At 36.9% G+C, this 18,674-nt stretch overlaps 2 protein-coding genes across 2 annotated transcripts; both read left to right on the forward strand.

Moving 5' to 3' along the window:
* On the forward strand, nucleotides 1-2,284 carry LOC18776265 (IRK-interacting protein). The gene is made up of 2 exons (XM_007209937.2): nucleotides 1-565; nucleotides 703-2,284. The coding sequence occupies exons 1-2, from the start codon at nucleotides 461-463 to the stop codon at nucleotides 2,083-2,085; spliced, it is 1,488 nt and encodes a 495-aa protein (XP_007209999.2). The 5' UTR covers nucleotides 1-460; the 3' UTR covers nucleotides 2,086-2,284.
* On the forward strand, nucleotides 8,365-17,476 carry LOC18776822 (SNARE-interacting protein KEULE). Its single transcript, XM_007210238.2, has 21 exons — nucleotides 8,365-8,914; nucleotides 9,531-9,589; nucleotides 10,322-10,403; nucleotides 10,907-10,985; nucleotides 12,234-12,284; nucleotides 12,397-12,493; nucleotides 12,631-12,663; nucleotides 12,862-12,987; nucleotides 13,080-13,271; nucleotides 13,365-13,448; nucleotides 13,527-13,625; nucleotides 13,703-13,779; nucleotides 14,327-14,423; nucleotides 14,958-15,083; nucleotides 15,169-15,264; nucleotides 15,340-15,459; nucleotides 15,540-15,617; nucleotides 16,381-16,571; nucleotides 16,764-16,854; nucleotides 16,944-17,033; nucleotides 17,156-17,476. The coding sequence occupies exons 1-21, from the start codon at nucleotides 8,842-8,844 to the stop codon at nucleotides 17,207-17,209; spliced, it is 1,995 nt and encodes a 664-aa protein (XP_007210300.1). The 5' UTR covers nucleotides 8,365-8,841; the 3' UTR covers nucleotides 17,210-17,476.

Raw genomic sequence — 18,674 nt, forward strand, 5'->3', positions numbered from 1 at the left:
TAAACGTGTTAAGTGGGTCAAGTGGGTCAAAATCAAGTTATTAGTGTTTGACAATAACCTGCCTAATAAGTCGTTTGTTATGCTCCTCTATGTAAGTAACCCTGCACTATCTATATAAGCTCTCACCCATCAAATCAAACTAATTATTATCTTATCTTTTTGGACGCAAGCAATTAGCTTAAGCTTCGTTTGACAGCGCGTGGGAACCAGTTTGCCTCCACGGTGATCCATAACCATGATTACTACACGACAAGAATTCAACATAAGAAAATGAAAAAAACAAAAAACAAAAACAGACTGAAACACAGAGCGCAAGCAAAAACAGAGCACGAGCAAAGCAAGCACAAACCAAAACTCAGGAAGATAATAATGAGAAAAATTATATAAAATTTTTTTAATAAAAAACCCACGTATATAGATATATGGCCACGACATCCACTCAGCTGAACCAACCCAAACAATGCCACAACAAAACAACGCACCAAAATCAAACATGGCTCCTCCTGCTCCTCCTTCCTCCAAGTCCCCTCCTCCTCCTCCTCCTCCACCGACCCATTTCACCCCTGTAAGTTTTAATGCGTTTGTTTCTCGAGAAAATTATAGAAAAGAAAAGAAAAATTCCATCTTTCATGCCTAAGTAAAGATACCCATTAGTTAGTTATTTTATTAATGATTTGTTTTATTTTTGTTTGTTGGTTGCAGATTCAAGAATGTGATAAAGAAGGGCAAGAAGACGGGGATTGTACGGACATAGGAGTGAATACTACCACTCCAAAGCACCACCACCCAACGCCTCCTGCTCATCACAAAAACGGCAGACGCCAAAACACAAAGCGCTCCGACTCTGCAGATTCAGTCACTGCGGAAGAAGCGGACGACGGGTCGGTTTCCTGCAACAAGTGTCGTCCAAACGCCAGGGAGAAGATCTCCGTCGTTCCTCTGGACAACAATGGGATTCACAACAGAAACGCCTCGTCGTACATGCCGAGCCCAAACGGCATTCTCAAGTCGATTTTGTCGTCGTTTACTCGGAAGAGCCCGAGAACGCCGACGGCGGCCTACACGACGGCGAGAGAGGAGCAGTGGAAGATAGCGGTGGCGGAGCTCTCGCACAAGCTGGTTCACGCTACGAGGAAGAGAGACGAGGCTCAATTGGAAGCCTCGAGGCTCAAATACTCCATGGCCGAGCTCGAGAAGAAGCTGGACAAGCTCGAAATCTACTGCCACAATTTGAAATCTGGGCTTGACGAATGTAGCGGCAGCAACAACTCGTCGCCGTACCAATTGGGCAAGTCCCAAATCAATCGACGGCGTAGTTTTGGTGGATTCAGCTCAAACGACGTCGTCGAGAAAATGGTGGTGGAGAATTTCTTGGTTTCGGTCTCGGAGGCCCGGAATTCTATCAGGGGTTTGAGCAGGTCGCTTACTATGCAGCTCCGGCACATGGGTTTCGGCAAAGTGTATGAGAAAATCTCCGGTCTTCTTCAACCTTACGACGTGAAGCTCTCGGGTTCGAAAAACCCAAGAAGCTTGCTTTTTTACCTGGAGGCTCTGCTGAACAGAGCCTTCTTCGACGAGTTTGAGTCAGCTGGGTTTCAGAAGAACTCGTCCAGCCAAATCCTGAACCCAATGGAGAGGTGCGAGGCGAACTACACGTCGTTTAATGTGCTAAAGGGCTTGACTTGGGATGAGGTTTTGATCAAGGGGACGAAGCATTTCAGCGAGGAGTTTAGTGGGTTTTGCGACAGGAAAATGAGTGAGATTGTGGCTATGTTGGGCTGGAACAGGGCTTGGCCTGAGCCATTGTTGCAGGCTTTCTTTGGGGCTTCAAAGAGTGTCTGGTTGGTGCACCTTTTGGGCAACTCGATTCACCCGAGCTTGCCCATCTACCGGGTCGATAAAGGGGTTGGGTTCGACCCGGTTTACATGGAGGACATGGGCGTAGACAAGGCCAGGAAGCTGGTGCCGTCTGTGGTTAGGATCATGGTGGCGCCTGGGTTCTATGTGTATGGGAGTGTGGTCAAGTGCAAGGTGCTCTGCAGGTACAACAGCAGCAACAAGGATTTGGTTCAGTCTCCATCTTAATTATAGTTTAATTAATCAAACTTTTTTTTTTTTAATTTTGATTAGTTTGTTATACTTAATTTGCTGCTGTTTTGATCTGATTATGTGGTAATGATGGTTGTGTTACTTGTTAATGTCATGTGGTGTAATTTGGTGCTTGCATGGGATGTTAATTTTTACATTTTGGGATCAAATGAAAGTGGAAACTGGAAAGTGGCAATTTTTTTTCCCAAAATTTTGTTGTACTAATTTATAAAACAACCACTAAAACTGTCTTCGTCCAACGGTCCTATTTTATGAAAAGTGGATAGAATCATAGAGTTACTCAAAATATAAAAGCTAACCAAGATAAAAGATACTTATCTTGTGAATCATTTTTGGATCTTCTAAATCCGAGTTGTGCTACATTTTAGTAGATGTATGCTGAAGCGAATCACTCACGCGGGCAGACCGACGAGTGAATATTGATGCATGTCGACGAGTGAATATTGATGCATGTGAAATTCATAATACATCAACTGTTCAATTTTGCGTATGTGTATTTTAGCGTATCATGTTGTGCAATAATGAAAGGAAGCTGTCCTGAGTATTGCAAGCACAGTGCCCTATGGCAGAAGCTGAAAAGCACAAGTCGTAGTTGAGCCAAAGATTTTTGACAAGGAAATAGTGTATTCATATTCATATGTAAGGAAATCTAGTCACTCCTTGGGATCAACTTCAAGCATGCCTGCAACTTCATTTTGGATTTTCTTTCACTGTCCTAGTATAAAATACACGGGTCAAACTTTCACGGTATACAATGTTATTGAGAAGTGAGAGAGATGTTTTGATGTTTCTTTCTTTCTTGTTGTTTTGCTTTGTGTGGGTGATTGGGGAGATAAAATTGTCAATGGAAAAAAAGAAAATGTATTGGGCTTGGAGTTTGGTTGGCCAAAAGGCTAAGTTTGGGCTTTGTCCTTCAGCGTGACACGTGACACTCCATCAAAGCGAAATTATATGGTGAGGGTGACATATATAGACTTATTATATAGACTTTTATATCAATCAGTATGATCATTTTATTAAATTTAAGTAAAATTATTATTCAAATAAATACTGTGATTAATATGAAGGTCCACATCTATAGCTCGTATATTGCACCATCACCATAGAATGACTCCTCTATCAAAACCCCTATAACCATTCATTTAAGTTATTTATGTTACGCAACTGTTATTGACACTTCAAAAATGTCATTATGCATCTATTCCGTAATTTTTGCAAAGGAAGCTTTGTTCATGAAAATTATTACTAATCGTAATGAAATAAAACTGATATTTAAAATATACGAAATAAAAAACAAGATTTCTAAAGGTTTGACGCGATGCCACTAAAATTTATCAGCTAATGATTTCTCCAGGAAGATTGATCTCCACCAAGCTGAGATAGAGCGGAAAGGCACACATGATTTCTTGTGTTTCTTTGCCCCACTGTGCAGTTGTCCCTCTGAGACCATACAACACCACCTCTTTACAGGCTGGAGATCTACAAGAATTTGGATTTCTCTGAATCACCCCATCATAACATTTCTCAGTTCCTCTGACTCTCAGATTGGTTTTATCTGAAAATTTTGAAACATTAAGGCCGTTGGTAAATGCCAGAAGTGGCTCCAGCAGAGAGTGCCGTTTCACGTCTCTGCAATCTCACGAACGGCAATTGTTGATACAAAAGTATTTGCAATCTCATGAACGACAATTGTTGATAAAAAAAAAAAGCATATGTAATCTCATGAACGACTGTTGTTCATTAAAAACTCCCAGATGCCAACTTCTTGGGGTGGGGTGCGATGCCAACTTCTTGGGGTGGGGTGCGATGTCAACTTGGGGAAAGGCCAAGTGGTTGTTTATGGGGCTGAACTGTGGGGTCTTGTGTATATATATACATATATATGGCCTGGAGATCAGACAAGGGCCTGCGGGACACTCTGAGCTGCCACTATTGGCACCTCCGAGCTTATGGTACCTTTGTGATGTCGCTCTCTTAGCTTTCCGTTATGCATATCCCTTTTTTTTTAAGAGAATTTTTTTTTTAAATTTTTTTTTTTTGGTGGAAAACAAATAGATTAGGGATTGGCTTATAAGCGTGGTAAGTTTAAAAAAAAACATTTGGGAACTAAACGAAGTAAATACGGGATCTAAATCTAACTTCTAAAGAATACATGAGTAAGGCCAATTGTTTTTAACACGTGTTAAAAAAGTATAAGTGAAATGAGTGGATTATTAGAGTAAACGTGGGCCAAACAAAAAGTGAGATTGTATACAATGGGAGTTTCTTCGGTAAGAATTTTAAGTTAAGAATTGGTTAAGGACCTTTTTTTTTGGTCGAAAGATGACATTCATTCCAAGACCTCACCCAAAACAGGAAAGGCACAGAAACAACAAATAAAGCAACTCAGTAAGGAAACACAAAGAAACTAACCAATCTGCAATATCAGATAAACATGAACAAACAAACTATCCAAGATAATGATATCATCATATAAACAACAAAACAACCCAGTAAGCAAAACAACATCAAGCACAACAGAAAAACTAAACCACAACATATCTACCACCATAAGCCTACTCTCATAACAGCCCCAAGGAAAGGAAAACAGAACCATGAGACATGAAAGAGGCGGTGCGAGCACCCGAGCCGTAGCGGTGCCGTAGCTTTACACAAAATTCACAATGTACGTGAGAAGTTGCATTTCGAGTTAGCTGTTGTAGCCAAGAGATGAAGCCAGATTGAGAGGGGAGAGAGAAGGTCTAAGTGATGAACGACATCAACCCAAGAAGCTCAATCTCCACCATATTCGAAATCACCAATACACCTAAAGGAAGGCAAGGACCAATCAGAGGATAGCCAAGGACAACACTAAGAAGATTGGAATGGTGAAGATTTAGGGGAGCACACACAAATAAAGGCATGAAGCCCCAAAAATGAGCAAGAAAGCTCGAGCATGTTATAAGCTCTACACACAGAGGAAGCTTCGGGCCCAGCAAAATGGGGGGTGAAAATACCTATAGGATGACTTAAAACACTAAAAGAGTAAAGTTTGCGTTTTGAATAGTCAAGAGTAATACAGTAATATATAAAAACACGCCAAAAGGATTGATACGATGTATCAATCCTTTACAGTACAGAACGTAAAAACAGATAAAAACACAGAAGTTATTTTACGTGGTAAAACCCCATCTTTGGAGAAAATCCACGGGACCTGATAGTCCAAGGCAAATCCACTTAGAACGATGATTACAAGAAGTATACAAACTTGTCCTAGACACTCTAGACAACGTACCAACTTCTTCGTAACTCAACTTCTCTCGGGATGATCTTTCGACACTCTTTATGTTGAACGCAATACTGGTCACGATTGCTTCAAGCTTGCCGGAGTTCTTCCAACTTTCATTATGTTGAATCTGATACTGGTCATGATTGATTCAAGCTCACTGGAGAAAAACCGCCACAACGGTCTTGGTGTCCTCAACCGTATGAGTCACCGAACATGCAAATGAATGCAATATGAATACAAAGATAAATCACCAAGATAATCTTACTCTTGATGATTTATCCTTCTGAAAAATAAAGTACAATAACTTTCTTTTGTGTATATGAAAACTCAAGAAATACTCTAATCGTTGAAAGTTGTTAAACGAATGAAAACCAAGCCTTGCTTTTTATAATAGTTTTCAAAACTGGAAACAAGATCAATTACTTCCTAATCAACATATTAATTTTTCAAAATCAGACTAATTGATTTCTAATCAAAGAAGACTTTTAATGTTCAAAACTGGAAAGCAATTTATAAAATAAATTACTATTTCTTAAAATAAAAAGTCTTCTTAATCAAAATGTTAATCAGATTGTGATCGTTGGTTGACATATAAGCCTTCAGAGCATATCTTGGAATTTTGACAGCCACCATCACAACTAATTTACCATCTATACTTAGTCTAATTTGTCTCTAGGAAATGCCAATCACAAAATCAATACTAACAGGGGGTAGAACATATGGCGAAAGCAATCGAATAGGAGTTGGAGAGACGTGCACGCAAGGGCAAACCCGAAAAATTGCAAGTTTGGGCCCTGAGCTCAGATTTAGGCCCATGACCTGTCGATTTTCGAAGAGAATGGCAACGCGAGTAGAACCCATTGCTTTGCCATGATGTACTAGCTTTTTTGGGCATCCGAGATTGTTTAGTAGCCCAAAATCCAGTTTTTGTGTTTGAGTTTTTGGAAACTTTGTTATATTTCCTATTTTAAATCCTTGTTTATTCCTAGGGTTTCTAGGGTATTTAAACAACTTTAAACCCGTGGTTAGGGTTATGTTATGTTATTCCATATTATCAAAAAAACTAGAGGTTCCCTCATGGTGGATTCTAGAGTTGTGTGTTTTAGGCTAAAGCTTAGTCATCCAATTGTCACATTGTGTCAGTATTCATATGCTTCGAGATGAACCTCGAAAGAGAAACAAAACAATGTTGAGAAGGAATAGGGAGGGGCCTCCCCCTCAAAAAGATGAAACGACGCTAAAGGTTGGGTGACCAATTTTCGCTAGAGTTAGGATCTCATTCATTCATTATATGTGAACTATTAAGGTGAAAGAATAGTATTTTTTTGTCTCAGGTAACAAACAATGAGAATTCTCTTAAATAAGAGTATAGATATATGCCGCTAATTGTCAAAAAAAGTATAGATATATGTGAATTTTTATTATCCGACAACTTTTGTAGCTGTTTGATTATCAAGTTATGAAATTACCTGTAAGATGACTAATAGTGCCTAGAGGGGGAAATAGGCCAATTAAAAATTATAATTAATAAATAAAAATAAACTTCGATAGCATGATTGACATGGCTTATCAATCCTGAAACATGCAGAACATAAAATAAAGGAACACACATAGAGTTATTTTACGTGGTAAAACCTCACCTCTGGGGAAAATCCATGGGACTCCTCAGTCCAAAACAAATTTACTATAGAACGATGATTACAAGGAGCACTCACACACTTATCATAGACACATTCTAGATAATGTTTACTAATTTCTTCGTAACTCAACTTTTGTAATGAGATGACCTTCTAACTCTCCTTATGTTGAACCCGATACTTGTCATGATTGATTCAAACTCACCTAAGAAAAACCGTTACCACGGTCTTTGTACCCTCAACTGTATGAGTCAAATAAAAATGCAGTTTAAGCATGCAAAACTGATGTTCAAAAGCTGTGAAAGATGAAGAAGACAAAGGTCTTCTTTTATATGCTTTTTGCTCCACCAAAAAATAAAACCACGTTCAAAAAGATGAGACTGATTTTCACACAAATAAATTCAATCACCAAAGATTTTTATCATATTCTAAAGTTAAGGAATGCGTGGTCCAATCAATAGGAAAATAAAAACTCAACAAAGAAAATTTATGATAATCCCACCATTAAAGGAGTCCTAATATTTTTAGGTCAACTACCAAGGATATCTCAACACCTTTAATAATGTGATCTGATTAAAACTTGATTTGCAAGTAAATTACTTAAAAGATAAGTAACAAATCATGGATGAAAGAAAGAAAGAATAAGTAAAAAAAAGATATTGCAAAATATGCCTAAATGATATGCACTCCTAAAGGGATTCTAATTGATTAAAATCAATGAAGATCACCGAAATAAAATTATATTAGATTCCAAAAAACGTTCCTATTATGAGTGCATGAAAAATGACATGTCTTACCCTTCATATCAAATGTCTAATACGTGTTAAGTCACAATTCTGAAATTCGAGAATTGCTAAACTGTTTCAATCCTGCAGTTTCTGAAAATCAGAGACATCAATTTTGCTTCAACCTTACAGCTAAATGACACTTCCAAACTAATACTAAGTTCTAGAAAATACCAACACAATTTCATACTAACAAGTTCACTATATTATATTGTGATATAGATTAATCATATTTAATTGAAATATTTTCTTATTAAACGAGAGTTTGCACCAAAGAAAGATTGACAAGAAGCTTCACCCAAAACGATTCACATCTAAGTTTCTTTATTTATTGGAATAAACCACAAGAAGATGACAGGCCTGAAAAGCATTTTTTTGGATGGTAACTGCTAACTTGGTAAATACCAGAAATCAATTTATTTACAATTTTACAAGGGTCATTGTAGATTCAACCGAACGTCATTTCTTTCTTTTTATTTATTTTTTTGAAATACAAAAATGCACGTAAAAACCAGAAATGCCAGAAAAGAAAAAGAAAAAGTGAAATATTCGTCAAAGCCACAACAACAACAGCAGCAGGCATAGAAATTTCCAAATTTTCCTCTGAAAAATCTCTACAACAACTACAAGAAAATAAATATAACAAATGAGAAGAAGAAGGGATCAAGTCTTTTCTTTTTCTCAATTTCTCTGTCTCCCTCTCTCTTTTCTCTTTCTCTTTCTCTCTCCTCTTTCTTTCTGCCAAACACGAATTGTATTTGCCGGTTCAACATTCCCTCAAAGTCAACACGTCACCACCCCATCACCTTCGGAATTAAAATCATCCATTTTCGTAATTAACTTCCACTTGAAGAAAGAAAACTAGAAAAAGAAAAAAAAAAAAAGGGAAATTCCATTTTCTCTCTCTCTCTCTCTCTCTCTCTCTCTGTGCGACCTCCACCACTGCGCGATCTCTCTCTCTCTCTCCCTCCCCGAGTCTTCCTGCTCGCGAATCGATCGGTCTGGAAAGGAAGAAGAAGAGAAAGGAGAAAAAGCTAGGACTATGTCGTTCTCCGACTCCGATTCGTCGTCCTATGGCGGCGACTACAAGAATTTCAAGCAAATCAGCCGTGACCGTGAGTTCCCTCCCTCTCCCCCTTACTCGTTGTCCTTTCATTTCACTTCAGTTTCTTTGATTATGAATTTAAATAATTAATGGCCATCTTATTCGAGCTGTAGGTAAACGAATTTGTGTTCTAATTAGTTTAGAGTTTATTGGTTACTGAATGATTTAAGTGATTTAGTAAAATGGCGGTAGACGTTCAGAAATTAAAAGTTCAATGAATTTATGGAGTTAGTAATCTGTGACTGCATCTACAATTGGTAATGGATGAACTATAAGGTGAGATAACTAGCTCATGCTGTGTACAATGTGGGAGGACCAATTATCCGTTGTGGTGCAATTTGCACCAGCTAGGGCAGATTGTATAGGTTGAAAATCTTGTGATAAAGTTTAGAATTCTTTTATAGGGGTGTTGACCAGCTTGTTCTAAAATATGGATCATCATTACCTGTTATTCATGGTTGTTGACAACTAATTCTCTATGATTGATGCCGACGACATTGTAGTTTTGTTATTATAAATGTTGTCAGATATAAATATGTTAAAATTAGTTTGTTGTGTGGCCATTTTCTGACAGATCGCCTGGTAATTGATCTTTTCTGGTTATTTGTCCCAAATTTTATGTTTAGGATTATTGATTGAAATGCTTCGGTCCTGCAAAACGGGGGACTCAAAAGCAACCTGGAAGGTAAATGCAGCTTATATTACGATGTCATTCGTGGTAGATATATGCACTGCTTGTGATTATTTTGGAGGATTCATGCCCCCTTTTCTCTCTCTACATGGATTCGTATACATGCATATCTATTATGTATATCATGCATCTGTCTTTTGATTTATAAATTGATGTGCAAATAATTGAAAAGTGTTTTCATGTATTGCATGGACATGGTTTCAAGTAATATCTTTGATAATTTTTTAAAATTTCTGTAAGTTTAGTATCGTATTTGTAACTTTTAAAAATTAAAAAAAAATTGTATCAAAATAAGTATCGGGAATTTTTTTGAACGTCAACAGGAAATACATGTCGTTGATGTGCTTATTATGTGTATACTGCTTGTTTTTCTTTTGGGTCCATGATTGATAAAATTCACCAAGTGTACTGTTAAGGTTGTTTCTTAGTTTTATGCACTCTGGAATATATTTGGTCAATGAATGATTTGATCAAGGACTCAAGGACTCTTAACAGTTGGGAAATGTGACACCATCTTTAGGGTAATGAATTATCATATTTCTTTTTATTTTGTTAACCCATTTGCTCTGCAATAAGCTGCCACACATTGAATTTTCTCACACTGGCTAATATCCTCCTCCTCCTCCTCTCTCTCTCTCATAAACTGGTTGATGATTTTCAATGTGATAATTTTCTTCTTTGGTTACCTGCATGTTTCATGTCGTCCTTGAATCTATATATCTGCAGGTACTTATTATGGACAAACTTACTGTTAAGATAATGTCTTACGCGTGCAAAATGGCTGATATTACAGACGAAGGCGTTTCATGTAAGAATCAAAAGGACCTTTCTTGAGAAGGTTTTTTGCTCTTTTGGGTGTTGTTTTGGTATTAGCTTTCTGCCCAATGTTGTTACCAGTTGCACGAAGAGATGCTACAATGTTATTATCCTCCTGTTTTTTTTTTGGTCAATCACAATTTACCTAACCTTAGAACAGCATGCTGCATGGTTTTTCTTATGTTTGTGCTGTTGCTGTTCTGGCATTGCCTTATGTTTGTTTAATCAGTTGTCCTGTCTTATGGGCTGAGGTAAGCATTCAGTGGTCCAGTTAGGCAAACTGATAGACTAGTTATATCTCATGTGATTATAGATTTGTGAAAAAAACATCGTTGACATTTTAAGCTAATAAGTGGTTGCCGTTTTCTTCTCCCCCTTAAGTTTTAATTTTTTTTAAAGCCAATCAATTATGATTCTATATTGGTATTCCTTTTATTACATTTTCAGTAGTTGGTTTTATTTCTACTAGTTAACGGAATTCATATTTTCTTGCAGTGGTTGAAGACATATATAGGCGAAGACAGCCATTGCCCTCCATGGATGCCATATACTTCTTCCAGCCTACCAAAGAAAAGTACTACTGATTTAATTTTTTTCGTGTTCATTTTTACTATTAATGGTATTAAGTAAATGATGATTGATACTTCTTAGATAGATTGGTTCTTCATCCAGCCTTCCAAAGAGATGTAATACTTTTTAAACTTTGTTGGGATTAATTTTCACGACCAATTTTTTAACTATATGAAAATTGATACCTCTTTTATGGGTTAATTGGACTTTTTCTCTGTTTTACTCAGTCTCTGCTTTGCTTGTTCATGCTAGTTCTTTTTGTCTTTTCCCTTAGATTATATTTAAAAGTGAAATTAGAGTTAGGTAATGAGGGGGCGGAGAGGGGGAGGGGAAGGACTTGGGACTAATGCCCTTTCCTTTCCCCATTGATGTAAGAAGAACTAAGAGCTACCCTTCTAATCTAATGTCATACATAGGTGGACTGCTTTGTGAATCTGTATTACAGAACCTCATTATGCATTATACCAATTCTGTTTTGAGCCCAAACGTGAGAGAGAAAGTGAGAGCACATTTTGTTATTAAGTATGCTGTTATGTAAACGAGTCAATCTATGTGTTGAATGTATTATTCTTATAGCATTTTGGTACTATGGTTCCTTAATGAATCTTTCCAGAATCTAAAACCATTTTTAGTCATCATCCAAATAACTTAAGCTTTTAGGAATATTGGTAACTAACAGAACTTATCATGATAGTGGAGTGAGAGATCCTGTATTCAAATCCCTACAACTTAACCTCGCAGTTTATGTTATTTCATGTGTTGGATTCTCTAAGGGTGGAGAGAGGCTCACACTTGAAGCGAGGTTAGAATATAAAGCACTTATTGGTGCATATCTGAACAACTTAATCTTTTGGGAGTAGTGGTACAATAACAGAACTTAACAATCACAAATTGAGACCTCATAATTTGATTGAATTATTTACTACATTATTGAATTTGGTTGGAATGGCAGTTATTGTGTTAGTCTCTGTTCTTAAACCGCCTGTTTCTGGTTGAATTTCTGTTAGATATGTTTTTGACCCAAAAACGTTTCCTTGTTCTTTCTCACCTCCGTTTCTGGAATCATAAGCAATGTTCATGTTTTCTCTTTAAAAAATTATTTTGGGAATAGATGTGAAATAAGAAAATGTTCTCAGTTATGGTAACGTCAAAATTCATTATTGGAATCATTTCCTCTTTCCTGTTGCGTTTTCAACATCAGACATATGGATGGAAACCTTTCTAACTCTCTCTCTGTGGTGCTAATTTGCAGTGTGATCATGTTCTTGTCCGACATGTCTGGAAGAGCACCATTATACAGGAAGTATGTGCAGGAATATCAGTTATTTTTCTTGTTCTAGTTGTTTGTGTGATTTTATCGTATGGAAGTCTGAATCTTTTAATGGTTTCTCCCCATGTATTTTTTCTATGTGTAGGGCATTTGTTTTCTTCAGCTCCCCTATTTCAAAAGAATTGGTTGGTCACATCAAGAAGGATGCAACTGTTTTAACTCGCATAGCTGCATTGAGAGAGGTTGCATTTCTTTTTCATGGAAATTTTTTGTTCTTAGATTAGTGATTTTGCCAAACTTTGTGTATCAGCCAGTTGCTTCTTTCTTTGTTACTGCTTAAACGTTTATCAGCAGATTCTAATTTTGGATAAATATGCAGATGAATTTGGAATATTTTGCTATAGACAGCCAGGTATGTGCAGTCTCATGATTTGTAGTCCTTATTTATATAATTAAGATATCCCTTTTTAAAAGAAATTTTAAAAAAAAATTCACAAAAATTTAAGTTTCAAAACATCTTAAGTTGGGAAATCATTTATAGATTTTTACAGTGATTTTGTTCAAAACTAAGGGTTCATTGATTTTCTATTCTGTAATCGTCTTTGCCCAGGCTTTTGTCACCAACAATGAGAGGGCTTTAGAGGAACTTTATGGGGATGAGGAGGATTCACGCAAAGGAGTTGCATGTTTGAATGTGATGGCCGCTCGTGTTGCCACAGTTTTTGCTTCGTTAAGGGTACATGTTGTAATTGAATGTATTTTGATTCAAGATTTTAGTAATTTATTTATTTATTTTTCTGAAGCACCTATTTGCCTCTAATTTCCTAGGAATTTCCATTTGTCCGCTATCGAGCTGCCAAGTCACTTGATGCCACCACGATGACCACATTTCGTGATTTAATTCCTACAAAGCTTGCTGCTGGGATCTGGGATTGTCTCATGAAATATAAAAAAACCATTCCGAACTTCCCTGAGACAGAAACATGCGAGTTGCTTATCCTTGACAGATCTGTAGATCAGGTTTTTAGGTGCATGTGTTGGTTATAAAAACATATCATGCTTAGTGGTCCTTGTCTTTATTATTATAATGAATATTCTCATCTGAATTTTCAGATTGCACCTATCATACATGAATGGACATATGATGCTATGTGTCACGACTTATTAAATATGGATGGAAATAAATATGTGCATGAGGTAAGTTGAAACATCCATTTATGTACATATGCTTTCAAATTTTGTGATGGATGCTTTATCAAGGAACTGTATGTACAGGTTCCAAGTAAAACTGGTGGTCCACCTGAGAAAAAAGAGGTTCTTTTAGAGGATCATGATCCAATCTGGCTTGAGCTTCGCCATGCACATATAGCAGATGTATGTCCTGTGCCTATACTTATCTTCTGGGATTTTCCTTAGCTTTTTTATTTTTAATCACAAACTACCCTTGTCAGGCTAGTGAAAGGTTGCATGAGAAAATGACTAATTTCATAACAAAGAATAAGGCTGCACAAATCCACCATGGTGCAAGGTTCGTGTGTATTTACTCTTAAAAACTGTCATAAGCAACGTACTTGTTTCATTTTTTTAAATGAATTTGAATTAATTATTTATTTATTTCCTAACTTTCCTTCAATATGGAGATAGCTATAAGACACCATTTTGGCCAGAATCTACATCTAAATGAAAATTGGTTGGCATGTAATAGTACATAAAATACCCTTTTATCATTTGAGTTGCGCCTAGGGTTGAGGGCAATGCAAATGTCTATTTGGGTTTTGCTGACATCTGGAATGACTCCACCTTGTAAGATATTTCCATAATGTGACTGCTCCCCTTCCTAAAAAAGGATATGTGATATGCTCTTTTAGGATTTTTATTATTGGTATTTAAATTTAACCCAAATTTGTGTATAAATAAAATAATTTGATCTTTAATTATTTTCATGCCCTTTTTTTTCTATCGATTGTATCATACGTGTAAATTTCTGTTTAATGTTTGGAAGCTTATGCAAGTCTATTTGGTATGTCAATTTTTGTCATGTTCTGTTTCTCACCTAAACATTCACCTTTATATAGAGATGCTCGGGAACTATCTACGAGGGACTTGCAAAAGATGGTTCAAGCATTGCCGCAATACAGTGAACAAATTGACAAGCTATCCCTTCATGTTGAGGTTAGTTCTTTGATAGAGTATCTAATTTAAAGTATCAGTTTGATTTATAAAATTCCAACAAGTTAAAAATTGATTTAAGGATTTAAGTTGCTTAAGTATATACGAAAACAACTTATGACAGTGGAGTCTTATTTGTTGTTCATTTGTAATTTCTATTATCTAATAAGGTTCTTAAAAAGAATATGTTTCTCAGCCTTTAAAGGAATGAATTATATGGATTGAGATATATTCATCCAACCAATTATCCTTTTGCCAATAGCTTATTTGCAAGCTTTGTCCAAATTTGTTTTCTTTTTCCTCCTTGAACTTGCCAATTTCCTATTGGAAAAGATAATTTGAGGTTTCATTTTTACCTAACCAAGAGAAGCAACACAGCTCAAATTTCTGTTTCACAGAAAATACTAAATAAAAGTATAACTGGATGGGGTAAGATTTACATTAGAAGTGACAGCATATTGAATGACCAAAAGAAATTTCAAGCTGTTGACTTTAAGTATGATAGCCATGGCTTTAGGCAAAAATTGTTTATTCCAGATTGCAGGGAAAGTTAACAGAATTATCCGGGAGCTTGGGCTTCGAGAACTTGGACAGCTGGAGCAGGATCTTGTTTTTGGAGATGCAGGAATGAAAGATGTGATCAAATTTTTGAATACAAAAGATGTAAGAAACTATAGAAGTATATATATGGACGCACCAGATTCCTTGTCATCATATTTTGTAAAAAACATATACCATTTTTATGCAGGATACGACTGGTGAAAATAAGTTGCGGTTGTTGATGATTCTTGCAGCCATTTATCCTGAGAAATTTGAGGGTGAGAAGGGTCACAATTTGATGAAGGTTGGTACCACCCAAGGTCAATCAGTGTATAGCCTTAGACAAGTGTTCATTTGTGATAAATTTCTTTGTTTTCAGTTAGCAAAATTACCACCCGATGATATGAATGCTGTGAATAATATGAGATTGCTTGGGGGATCATCAGATACCAAAAAAAGCTCAATAGCCACTTTTTCTCTGAAGTTTGATATGCATAAGGTGAATGTATACATTATAATTTTTCTTTAGTTCTTTCAATCTGTTCATCGATATCTAACAAGAGGCTATTCAATTATCAGAAGAAACGTGGAGGTAGGAAAGAACGTCCAAGTGAAGGAGAAACATGGCAGCTTTCGCGTTTTTATCCCATCATAGAGGTACCTTTCAGTTGGTTTGGTTTGTACCCTTCTGAGCATATATGGAATGAATGGTCTGGCATGTCATATGATTGGAACACCTGTATAAAACTATGTCGGTTTATGGTAATGCTTCCAATCTACCTCTAAAATGTATTGGTTCCTGTTTTTGGGACAATCAAACCAAGTATAAATGGGTAGCTTGTCTGTTAATACGATGGCCATGTTGTTGAAGCTTTTGAATTCAAATGAAAAACAAAATATTAGTACTGATACATATTTATAATTGCTCATGTTAAGGTGATTGAGGTTTGCATTTATAAAACCTTTATGAGAAGGCATCTAATGGTTCAATCGTCCTAAATAGAAGCTTTTGTCTCCTTGAGGGTTTACTGTGCTAGCAAATAGTGAGTCCTTTAATGTTGGGGTGGGCAGGGTATTGTTTGCTAGTAGTAGTGTTATTGTTAGAATAGAGAAGAGACTTGGAATCTTGGAATTGCCACTTCTATTTGGCCTGTGCTTCATTTTATCGATCTTTCTTTATAATGTTTTCTCGTATTCAAATGGATCTTTCATGTGAAATTCGTGAGCTTAACAAAAAAAATAAAATAAAATAAAATGTAGCATTTGTTTGCTGTTGAAACTCACTTGGAGAAATATCACACGTAATTAAGGGCTCCATCTTATAATCATCACCATGTCGTGAGTCTACCATGCAACTTCGTTCCAATGGTTAAAGCTGCAAAGTTACGGATTTTGTATCCAAAATTTTCTCTTCTTTCAGGAACTTGTAGAAAACCTTAGCAAAGGTGAACTGTCTAAGGAGGATTATCCATGTTTAAATGACCCAAGTCCAACTTTTCACGGGACATCACATGGTGCAGCAATACATCAACCTCCAGTTGCTCATTCAATGAGATCAAGACGGGCACCAACATGGGCACGGCCGAAGAATTCCGATGATGGGTATTCAAGGTATTTTGTCACTCTCTGTGTGTGCAGCTGAGTTGTTATTCCCTTCATGATCAAGAAACCCTAAATAATCAGGGCTACTTATGGGATTATGCATTTTGAAACCTACCATATATGGTAGTTGTGTGTCCTTCCAATGATTATTTATTTATTTTTCTCATGACTCTAATTTTATTTTTCTCCTGCTGCCTGTAGTGATTCAGTATTAAGGCATGCTTCTAGTGATTTCAAGAAGATGGGACAACGCATATTTGTAGTTATAGTAGGTGGAGCCACTAGATCAGAGGTACGGAAGTGTTCCACTTGTCCTTAAATGAAGTTATGATAATTGTTTTTTCTCGCTTATTGAGCTGAGAAATCGTGTTTCGTTTTCAGCTTAGGGTTTGCCACAAGCTCACAACTAAGCTGAGGAGGGAAGTTGTTCTAGGCTCCTCATGTCTTGACGATCCTGCACCTTTTATTACGGTAATGAACTTTAGTTTTGATCTTCAAAGCTTGAGTAGACCTAATATCGTCAGACTAGTTCTCCTACCATCCGCTCCAACTAGCAGTAATTTTAAAATGCTGTTGGCTGTTTTAATTTGCAGAAACTAAAAATGATGACGGCAAACGAGCTCTCATTGGATGATCTCCAGATTTGAATGTGGAGGCGGCCATGGGAAAGGCTGGAAATGACATTGGTTGTCGCCAATCCAATCTGTAACCATAGATGCATGCATCATCTCATTGTATCCATATTCTTTTCCTTTTTTTTTTCTTTTTTTTTAAATGTAAAGACCCCACCTATTGATTTTGGTAGTGGCGCGTTAGACATTCTAGATGGAGCTTAGGCCCCGTTGGTTATGTGAATCTGTATTATATTGACATGCTGAATCCAGTATTAATATGACCATTAGAAATTCAAAAAACTGAAGCCCAACAACTTTTCTTGCTGCAATGAGGATTGGCACTTTGTCCATTCTAACAGCAGACATAATACTTTGCCTAGGATGGTTGGGCAAATCTCCCTGATCATTAGAACAAATGAACACAAACAGGGTGCACCAGTCAAAATGCACTCCACTTGGCTTTAGACGGTAAATTCCTCTACAGCCGTGGTTTAAAATCAGCAAGAAAAACTTACTTTGAACATTCAAAAACAAAGCGCAAACCTCCCTACACCTTGGACAGACGTCTCTGAGAACATGGAGGATAGATTCAGAATGCCATCCGCAAAAATTGCAAGAAGGATCAAGGGTTAACTCCCTTCTCAATCTCTGTTCATTAGAAAGCGCTTTACCTTGTAGCGCAAGCCAAAGATAGATTTCCAATTTAGGAAGGATTTTCCACTTCCATAACAGCTTCCAGCTTCTCCAAAATCACTGAAGATAAGATTATAAGCAGATTTAAGTTAGCTGAAAAAGGCCCCAAACCCAATGGGATATTTAATAATTCGTTGCACCACCTAAACCCTAAACCCTAAACCACACTCCTAAGACTCTCCACATCTCCCTTTCCAACTCGCCACCCAATATAGTTACCCAACAATTCAGAACCTTGTAAAACACTTTTCCAAGTGGAATGATCTAATCTGGTTTGCAGACAAGGATCCAAAATAGATTGTCCCCTAAGGATCCAAAAAAGAACAAAAAAACTATCCAAGTTATTTTGCATGAGCAGCCAAAACAAGAAGAACAACCCACTCTGTTGAGAATGGCGAAGGTGAAATAGATATGGTGTTTACATGAAATCTTTTTATTTATTTAATGCCCATGAATAAAGAGAACGGTTTACATGTTTATTAAGTGTTTTTATTAGCCTTTGGGTCTAGTTTCCGTGATATGATTGGGTTCTGCTTTTGCAGAAAGAGGCCAAGACAGGAATGAGGAAGTACCCTCCAGGCAACATGAGAAGGCCAACCCCAACCAGGGAATAGCTTGCAGGAAGAAGGAAGTAGCCCCCGGCAGCGTGAGAAAGCCAACCAGAAAAAACCCAAGAATGATGGCAAACCGAGAAGAAAGAGGATGTAGAAAACAAGCTGGAATGTAAGACGATGTTGAATGCGAGAAGGATTAGAGAGGGAGAGAGATAGAGAGAGAAATCAACTTGGATTGTAAGAAACCACAA

Source organism: Prunus persica, chromosome G5 (assembly GCF_000346465.2).
Source record: "Prunus persica cultivar Lovell chromosome G5, Prunus_persica_NCBIv2, whole genome shotgun sequence".
Classification (NCBI taxonomy): Eukaryota; Viridiplantae; Streptophyta; class Magnoliopsida; order Rosales; family Rosaceae; genus Prunus; species Prunus persica.